The sequence below is a fragment of the Microtus ochrogaster genome, unplaced genomic scaffold (genome assembly GCF_000317375.1).
Source record: "Microtus ochrogaster isolate Prairie Vole_2 unplaced genomic scaffold, MicOch1.0 UNK4, whole genome shotgun sequence".
In the NCBI taxonomy this organism is placed as follows: Eukaryota; Metazoa; Chordata; class Mammalia; order Rodentia; family Cricetidae; genus Microtus; species Microtus ochrogaster.
In genome coordinates this window covers 5,468,609-5,478,526 of record NW_004949102.1, presented here as the reverse complement: position 1 = coordinate 5,478,526, position 9,918 = coordinate 5,468,609, and the positions used below count along the sequence as shown (strand labels likewise).

General features: G+C 51.8%; 1 protein-coding gene across 1 annotated transcript in view; it reads right to left on the bottom strand.

Moving 5' to 3' along the window:
* Positions 1-240: 240 nt before the first annotated feature.
* The window catches only part of Snd1 (staphylococcal nuclease and tudor domain containing 1), a 408,605-nt gene continuing 398,927 nt past the window's right edge, over positions 241-9,918 (bottom strand). Inside the window, exons 18-24 of the mRNA XM_005365723.2 lie at positions 8,061-8,202; positions 5,183-5,306; positions 4,318-4,387; positions 3,416-3,529; positions 1,835-2,038; positions 889-933; positions 241-789 (exon numbers count right to left, since the gene is read on the bottom strand). Of these exons, the coding sequence (XP_005365780.1) occupies positions 724-789; positions 889-933; positions 1,835-2,038; positions 3,416-3,529; positions 4,318-4,387; positions 5,183-5,306; positions 8,061-8,202 (765 nt within the window). The 3' untranslated portion in view covers positions 241-723. The remainder of the gene's footprint in view (positions 790-888; positions 934-1,834; positions 2,039-3,415; positions 3,530-4,317; positions 4,388-5,182; positions 5,307-8,060; positions 8,203-9,918) is intronic.

Below are 9,918 nucleotides of genomic sequence, written 5' to 3'. Positions count from 1 at the left end.
GACTTCTCATTTGGCTTCCTTTGGGGTCTTTGCTTGGCTCAGGCTGTGGATGAACCCAAGGAACGATCTAGCATTGCAGGCCATGCTACTCTGAAGCTGAAGTCCTGGAGGACAATCACATGCAGTGAGTCTTAGATGTCTGCTTTCCCGCAAGATGGCTGTGGTATCCACCAGACCTCCTCCTGGCTGGGGCCAAGAATCCAGTCTTCTGGCTCTACCGTGACAGTAAGGGTTGAAGGGTTGCAGACAGCAGGTACTATTTTATTGGGTCTCAAAGCTTTAAATACAGAACAGGCTGGTGAGAGGGCAGATGCGGACACACTGGAATTTGAGAATGGATGTATCAGAAGTCACATCATCAACACTTGGACGGAGTCTGGGAAGAAGGGTGGTCTGGGGTAGAGGTGGGTGCCAGCTGGGAGCTGCCTCAGGTGCCACGATTATCCCCTTCACTAAGACAAAGTCATTCATGGTTCTTTCCTGATTTGAAGACAATTAAAAAACCCCCACAAACCCTCAAATAAAAATACAAAATCATCCGGTAAAGACTGTGGACGGCAGTGCCACCGTGATGATCTGCTCCAGCCTCAGGCTCCCCACCCCAGCTGCAATGCTACCCACCACGCAGGAGGCTTCTGTACACTGAAGCAAAGCTAGACCCAATCTATGCTCCCTCAGCTAGGTCGGGTCTGGCATCCGCGGTGCTGGGGCAGGCAGTTCTCCTTAGCGGCTGTAGCCAAACTCATCGGCATCATCAGCTCGGAAGTCTCCATAGCGCCACAGGTTCAGCTGCGAGAGAGAGGAAGACAGAACAACATGGTTCTTCAGGGATCTGGGGTCCAAGGGAGCCACACCTCAGCACCTCCAGGAGCCCAGGCAAGAACTCACCCTGGCACTCTTGGCTGACTCCTGGGCATTCAGGTATTCTGTGATCTGTGGGACAAGAAGAGCGGAAGTGGTCAAGATGGAGGTGTTCTCAAATGAGCAACTAGGAGCAACCAAGCATGCTGCTGCAGGCTACAGTCACACTGCTGTCTGGAACTGCTCAACCCGACACTGGTTAATCCATCTCCCTGCATGTCCACCTGGCTATTTATCCCAGCCCTCAAGTCTCTGATGAAACACCACCTTCTTCCTACCATGTCTGCCGGCCCCCATTTAAAACTATGCAACCCCCCCCCATCCTCTGGACTAGACTTCTTTTTCCCCCTTTCCTCCACAGTTATCACCTTGCAGCATTTGATTTGATTAATTATGTTCATTTTCCTTGTCTCATGCTGGAATGTAAATTCCACAAAGTAGGGGTAAGGTTTGTCTGTTCTCATTATAGAGTGAACTCATAGAAAGTGTTTATCATCATGATGTCGGCAAAGGCATTTCTGGATATCAGAGCCGTTACTAGTAGCTTCATGTGAGGACATTAAGATAGCCAGTGTCTCTGACTCACAAACCACCAAAACACCACGTGGACCTGTGGGCTGAAGGAGCTTTGGGATGGACTCTTTTGGAACATGGCTATGGGTGGTCCTGGGAGGGAAACAGGTTTTGACCGTCTGCATCCCCTAGGAAAGCTCCCTAGTTTGTCAACTGGGGCACCTGCAGAGGGAACTTTCTGCTTTAGTTTGCAGTTGCATTCTCAGCCAACCCACAGCTAATTAATTTGTGCTTTAATTAGATTTTTTAAAAACCCCAGCAAACCCAAATCCATTATCTTTCCCCAGCAGGACTGGAGGCTGGTGGATTCCCTGCTTCTGCACTGGCTCTGGGTACAGTCCCCAGGCCTTCATCTGTGACACTGCTTCCAGGATGGGGGGCCCCTCTCCAAATCACGTACCACTTTCTGGAACTGCTTCTCCTTGCGCACCTCCACCATGACCAGTCCCTCCTTCACCAGGCCCAGCCCCACATCGCCTTTGGAATCCGCGAATTGCAGGGTAACATGGGGGCAGCTGGCGCTCAGGTGCTCCACATTGAGCAGGCACTGAGTGTTTTGAATGTCCCGCACCACGCTGTCCACAGCATCTGTGCGAGCATCCTCCTGGACAGGAATATAGCCATGTTAGTGAGGGGGATGTACGAAGGCCAAACAAGAGCTGCCTGGGTCTCCAGGCTGTCTGTCCCTGGAACTCCTCCCTTCAGGTCTCTGTGAGTGACAAGCAGTTCCTGGATATGAAGGAGCCCTTCCTCTGCCCCAACCAACTGCACATGAGCCATTCTTACCACCAACTTTTGGACCTATAATTACCCACCTTATGCCTCTGAGGGAAGTGGCCTTTTCTGCCTAAAATTTGTCCAGTGATTGTTGCCCAGGCCTCTGTAAACTTCTATGGTCTTGCTCCAGCATGTAGACCCTACCATGTCGATGCTGTCCAGTCACTCATCTCCCCATGCTCACAGGCGCTCCCCAGCTCAATCTATGGCATTGCCCACATCGTCTGTGATGTTTTCCCGTTGGCACACTTTGTGACAAGGTGCTTCCCACCTTCCCACCTGCACCCAGTGCCCTGTCCTTGGAGGCAGCATCTAGGCGTGCTGCTCTGAGTACCAGGCACCTCCTCAAAGATGAAACCTCAGTCTACTTACTGGAGCTCCCTGGGGTGGGGTGAGGGGCAGATGCCGCTGACTGGTTCTCTCTTCCTGGGAATTGGGGCCACTACAATTCTGGGTACAGACTCTACTATCCGCCCTTCCCCCTGCCTCTGGGCTCCTTGCCCCACCTTGCCTGTACCCCCAAGTCTCTCTCTCCTCCTCCCTGACATAGCTTTCACATTACTCTGCACCATCTTAAAGCGCCCACAGTTCTAATGTCTAAATCCACAACTCTAGGCGTGATCTTTCTTCCATACTGGACCCTGTGTAGCACACTGGGGATCCTCCAAATTCCTCAAACTGTTCCTCCTTTCCCTTGACCAGCAGCAACACATCCCTGTCAGGATTCAGTGCACATTAGCTTCCCCGCCTTGTCCCACCTCTCTGATATTACCGTGTGTTTCTGAGACTTGCCCCCCCCCCACTTCCCAGGTGGTCCTGCCCTTATCTCTAGCCTAGATTGTCAGGACCATTTCCAACCATTCCTTCCAATCTACCCCCCACTTACAAAGCTATCAGAAACAGATCTGACCACAACATATTTTGGTTAAAAATACTGTTGCTTCTCTACCTGTCTTAAGATACAGAGAATAATCTCTTGCCAGGACACACAAGGCCACAGTATCCAGGCCCTTCTCTCTTGCTGTGGGGATGGAGTTTTTATACCAAGTGCAATGTAACTCACCAGGCCCACCCAGTGCTTAAGAACAAACCGAATTGCTATCATAAAACACATTTCCAACTTCTCTTCCCAGGCTGAGGGGCCTGCAGCAATGGCTATGTCAGTCTGTGGGTCCCCCTGAAAAGAGGACGAGACTGTACTCACATCTTGGGGCACCTGGATGAAGGCGAAGGCATACTCTGTGGCTTGTGCTGGCAGCACACGAGTGCTGAAGGCAGGTGGCAGGGTACCCAAGCGGGTAGATGGCAGGATCTCTCTCTATAGAGGAAGCACCAGGACGATATCATCACTATCATCACACACCCAGTGATGTCACTTGCTTTGGGGATAACCCTCTATACCAGGCTGCCGGGAACTTATTTTGGGCCTCTCCCATTTGTTTGGCTCAGTTCCATTTTGCTAGTCTCCTAGGCTTTTCTAGTTGGTAAACCAGCTGCTGGTGGGCAGCTATTACTCCATGCCTGTTCGCATGGGCCTGGTACTGGTATACCTAGAGGCTCCCTGTAGCTAAGATAGTCATGGAGACACTGGGCTTGCCTCATCACCCCCCTTCCTTTCAGTACCCTTCGCTCTGCCACACGGGCTCCCTGTCTAGTACTCCCTAGGGGAGGGTGCTCACATCAGAAAGGGTCCTGACAGTGCTGGGCATGCCTCTGGTTCTGGCCCAGGTACCTGGAGCCACTCCAGTTACCGCTTTACTGTCTGCTTCCAGGTACCCAATATGGTCCCAGACCTGGACTTTCTGCTAGCAGATCCTCATAACTCATCTTTGAGGGCTGAAAGGACAGTAGATGGGCACTGCCACACCTCAGGAGTGTCAAATTCCTTAGGATCTATTAGTGTTTGAAGGCCTCTGGCCACATCTACCTGTACTTCCTAGTAGTTCAGGGGGCCTGGCCTGTTTTACGAAGAGCAGAGGTACCCAATGTGTATGTCCCATCAGTATGCAGGACTTTTGAGAGATGAGATGGACTTGACTAAGGGATCTACCAAAAGCCTGATAGTCTCTGCCTTGCCTGTCTTCCACCCTGGTCCCCAGCACTCACATTGCCGTAGTCAATGTAGAAGACATGCACTTTGGCAGGGGACTCCACTTTTTCTACCCGAGCGCGGTACCTGCAATGACATCATGGTTAGAGTTTGCAGAATCGTAGTGCCAGGAACCCAGATCCCTGGGACATAGCACTTCCTGCCCAGGGTCTCTGGAGTCATAGAGGTCAGTTTTCAGGGTACGGAGGCCCAGGCTCAGGGAGCTCTGGACAGTATCTATAGGAGTCGGAGTGGGGCTGGGAGCAAGGAGGGAGAAGGGAGCATGTGGAGCAGATTAATGTGTCCTTGGGGCATAAAGCAACAAGAGTAATGACTAGATTGATGCCTGCTGTTTAAGCCCAGCACACTAAACAGCAGCTGTAATTAGCCGGCAGATCTGTCTGGGAGGCTGCAGCAGGGAACACATCCAAGTCACTTCGTCACCCAGGGAAGGCCATGGGCTCTACCCTTGGTAGATCATACATGAGTGACCTTCCGGCCTGGAAGTGCTGCTGCTTGTATCTGAGACAGCAGAGGTGCAGGGTTGGCTGGTAGGTCCGGGCTCACTGTGAACAAATCTCCTTGAGGAGTAAGGGCTGGGCTGGAGGGTATCAATCATCAGTCTTACTATCCTGGCGTCCCCAGGAAAGGGGGAGTGGTACCACTTTATCCTACAATCTCTGGAGGCTGGCTAGATGACAGTACCCCTTCTCCCTGACTGAAGGTGGATACCCTGGAGATCTGGTAGAGGCTGTCACCAACGACCAAAGAGAAAGCAGATGCTGTACAAATGCCACTTAATAGCAGCTTTGCAGGCCTGGGCCCTAGACTGCTTCTCCACCTTGCTTAATCCCAGTTGCCCTGTTGGCCCATGTGGCTTACCATTCTCCATCTACAAATTTGGCAATGCAGAACTCTCCCCGGCGGGGGGCGTAGGAACCCTCGACAGGAGGGTGATTGGAGATGTCATTGCGCATGTTCTCCATCAGCTTTTCCAGCTGGGTGCCTGTAGAAAAAGGGCAGTGAAACTTGGGGCCTGATTTCTGGGTGAACCCAGGGACTGAGTATGGCGTGAGGTTCCAGAGGGCACCACGCACTGGTTACCTCAGCCAATACAGGGCAGCTCTTTGTGGCTCCCAGTCAAGCAGCTTCACGCCAGCCACATTCAAATGTGAACTGATGACTTGCTTGTATCTTGGGCCTTGCATGCACACACCTTTCTAATATACTGGCCACGGCGCAGGAGCCCTGGGGAATGTACCTGGGCCTTCTAAACTCTTTTCCCAGTGCTAGGGATGTAATTCAGGGCCTGTGCATCCTAGAAGTGCACCAATGAGGTACATTCCTTGTGGCTAGGTTTTGACTGAAGAAGTAGGTAGGCAAACGGATACTGAGCAAGGGTGAGCAGCTTCAAGAAGAAGAGCTGTTAGCCTATACCCCATGTCTTAAAAGAGACAGCTGGATTTCATGATTAGCAGGAGCCAATCTGCCCAGTGTCTCTTGGAGGCAAAAGGATGGATTCCTTATAATCAGACAGGAAAGGACCTCAGAATCAGAGCCTTGAAAGATGATGGGGAATTGAGTAGGGATAGAGGCTCCACCTATTCAAACAGGCACCCTGGTCCTTGCTACTCTGTAAAATTCATGCTGAACAGCACTTCCAGTACTGCCAGGTTGGGGTCCCCTTTCTACCTCTTCTCAGCAGGGTGCAGTGCCCCACTTTCCTGCCCAGTATTCCTGGCAGAGGGTCAGCCAGCCCTTGCTGCTTACCTATAGCTCCTTGACCGTTTTGGCACTACCCAAGGTCTCCTTTTCCTTCTCTGGCTCCTTCCTGCAGTGCCTTCCCTACCCCACTTTGCCAGGCATCAGTCCCCTGGGGCCTGTCCTTTTATGGCCCTGCTGGCCCAGATTCTAGTTCACCCTCACAGCCTCCTTGCTCTCTTCCACTCGTAGGTGAGGACAGAGCTGGCATTCTTCTTTCCCTTCAGGGCTGAGCTCCACTGTAACAGGTGCAGAACACATGTTTATTGTGGTTAAACTTGCCACCATCAGCCTTTTAAGTTCCCTGTCTGTGTTTATGTTTTTGCCATTACACTGTGAGCTCCTTCAGGGCACAGACCACAGCTCACTTGTTTGTTTACTTGCACAGAGGCCTGGTAGGATTCCCAGTGCATGCATGGTGCTTACTAATCCGACCATACTGAAATGATCTCTGCATATGCACACATGTCCTCTTCTTAGGCTAATGTGCACCCACAGTCCTGGCATTCATTCCAGTGAGTGGTGAGGCCTCTGGGCTCCTCCACAGTGTTCTTGCTCACAGATCCCCAAGCTCCAGGGACTGGGAAGCAGCCTTCACATTGACAGGTGCTCCTGAACTGGTCTACTTGTAGTTTATTGGATTTCTGGGTTCCAAGGCAACAGAAAGAAACAGGCTCCTGCCTCCTGCCAGCAGCACAGCCTCCTGGAGGTCCTTAGATAGGGTCTGATTGGTCACTTGCAGCTCATGTTTTTGTCAGACCCTTTGTGAAGATGAGCTTCAGCAGGAAGGGGACAAGGTGAGAGGATGTGCCTTGAGGAGCCCAAATGGTTCAGAGGAGGAGGCTACAGATTTTGTTCATGTATTTACCAGAGCCAGCAGCATTCTCTCTGGTACTTATTACGATAAGCCAGTGACAATATTCTAGGAATATGGACTCTTTCTAGTTCTTTTTTTCTTCCTATTTCTGCCTTGGACACCATTCTCTCCAATCATCCTGGCTTCCTACAGGAGGGAAGTCACACAGAAGCTTGTACTGTCAAGCTGTGCCTCTGAACACAATGGGCCAGGAAAGGTGGTCCTTCCTAGTGGAGCTCTCAGACAGACCAGGATGAGGAACAGGGAAGTTTTCCTTAGCGAAATGACACCGCCACCAAAGCAGCTGACCGGGAAATATCATTTAGGGGGAAGTGGCTGAGATGGGCTGTTGGTAACTTGCAGCAGGTCTGGGAGTAAGATGGAGAAAGTGAGGCAAAAACCTTATCCTGCCATCCTGGGGCTGCCCAGGTCTGCACACCGCACTGCCAGGATTTTGCTCCTTGGACCAAAAGGAGGCCCTTAGAGCTTACCCCAGCCCCAGAGCAGCACGAAGAAGAGGGAGGTTAGGGAAGTAAGAGAGGCGGATGTGGCTGCTACCCCATGCCCTCTAGAAATCTGATGTCTCTGGATGGGGACCCTGGCCATCCGAGGCAGACAGAGGATAGGAGAGAGGAGAAGGAATTTCACAAAGACTGTTAGGGAATAGCTTACCCTAGAGCCTGCTTGTTGCCATGGAAACTGGCCACCACACTTCTATACTAACCTCTGTAGAAGCCCTCACAGAGAGAGGGGGGGGGCAGGCTCCTAACCCTCTAGTTTACCCTAATAAGCAGGGATCCCTGACCACATCAGACAATCTACTCCATGATTCCTGACATACTCAGGCAACAAATCCTCATGCCCAGCCCTGCCAGGGGTGTCTGGGAGCAAAAGCATTACCTAAGAGTCTCAGAGAGCTACCCAGATGAATCTGTAATGTCACCTGTCCTCAGAGGACCTGCCTGGCCTGCCACATCCCCAGGTCCACTCCAAGGCTCACTTGTGAATTTCTGAGGTGCCCCTTAGGCCCAGAGAGATGGAGACAGGAGCAGTAGCAGTTGTATGTTCCTTGGGAGAGAGTCTGGAACTCTTGGGCTCCCATGCTGGGATCAGCATTTTAGGCTTCAGCACACAGTCACTCACCAGTCTCCACGTCTTGCACATAGAAGTGCAGGTCGTCCGTGATCTCAGTCACAAACACGGGCTTGTAGCTGGCGGAGCGCTCCTTCTCTTCCAGCACAGGCAGCACCTCCTCTACAGGCTGCTCCTCGTAGTGGGCCCAGACCTGTGGGAGGAAGGACATCAGCTAGGGGCTTTGGGTAAATGGGGTTTAATCCTAGCACTCAGAGAGGCAGACGCAGGCGGATCTCTGTGAGTTCCAGGCCAGCCTGGTCTACAGGTGAATTCCAGGTCAGCCAGGGTTACACAGAGAAACCCTGTCTCGGAAAACAAAAACAAAGCTCCAGGATCTCACCACAGGCTTATTAAATTATAATCTAAAGAGCTAGGGGGAGAATCAAACCAAAACCAAACCAAGTTTCAGATGATCCCATGCATAGTAGAGCGTGAGGATCCCACCACTGAGCTGCCACGGCTGCCTGCTCAGTTCCTCTGGTTTCAGATCTCCACCTCCCCTCCCATAGTACTCTGCAAGGTCACTTCTGTGGCTACCCCTCCTTCCTCAGGCACTCCAAGCAAGCTGTGGAGGGGAGAGGGGGACTTGTCTCTGTGCAGAACTGTATCTCCTCTGCTCTGAGCCACTCACCTCTAGCAGGTTGCTCTGACCTCAGCTTACAGGCTCGGCCACCCCTCTCCACCCTTCCCTCTCTTTCTTCCTTCCCCAAGTCCTGTGCCAGAGCTGCAGCAGCTCAGAAGCTGATTCGACGTGACAGCGCGTCAAGTCCAATCCTGCGGCCAGGAGATTAGCCAAGTAGTGAGGCCTGTCAGAGCAGGGGCGGGAGGTGGCTCTCCAGCTGAGCAGCAGGAAGCGGCTGGGGAGTCAGGGGATAGGACCACATGTGGCATCATGAAGACATACAGAGAGGGAAAGGAATGGTTTAGTATTAGCCAGAAACCTGCATGCTCACTGGTGCCATGCACCTAAGCATTCTCCAAAGATCAATGCATTTGAGCCTCACCACAACCTTTTAAATGAATATAATACTATTCCAATTTTGTAAATGGGGAAACTGAGGTACACAGGTTTGCAATCAGACGTAGGTCCCTGGTGCTGGCCAGGTGTCCCGGAGGCAGCAGGCAGCACAGGGCTATGGGAAAAGCTTAGAAGGCAGGGGTTGTTACCCTTTACCTTGTGTTTGATTTGAACAAGTCATCTCCTGGTCTACTTCCTTTGATTAGAACATTAACATACAGTTCACCGATATTCTCAGCTAATGAGCAGATTCTTGGGTGGCCCCTGGAAGGAACGGAAGGGCAGGTAGGCTGCAATTATGGACCTCCTTGGGTTATCCCCAAGCTTATGCTTCGGCCTTTTATGTGGCATCAGTGTGTGTTTTTCTATCAAAAGGAGAAGCAAGCAATGTGAGCTTTCTGAGTTTAGGGGATGCTAATGGGAGTGGTTAAGATCCATGTAGGCCTAAGTTTACTACCTGCTACACAGAGAAGTGCTTTCCACGGCAGCACTCGTGGGGCTGTACTTTGTGGCCGGACTCCAGTTGCCAACATTTGTGTCCATCATGACTACCACTGCTCTCATCCCAGCACCGAGAGACTAAAGACACGCACCAGCAGCCCTGGTTGGCCAGGAGAAGCAGCCAGTGAACTGTGAATGCACAGCTCCGTCTCTGCTAAGGGTTCACAGGCCCATGTACCTCTAGCTAGTCAAATTCCCTAGGAGAAGACTTTGGGGGATCGTCACAGGCTGTCACATAAGGCTTTGGCTCTTTTGCTAGGCTTCTCTGGCCGCAAAGTATCTACTCAGCCAGTCATTCTTATCGCCTGGGCTCCCAGATCCTCTAGAGCCCTTAGAACTCCACAGATC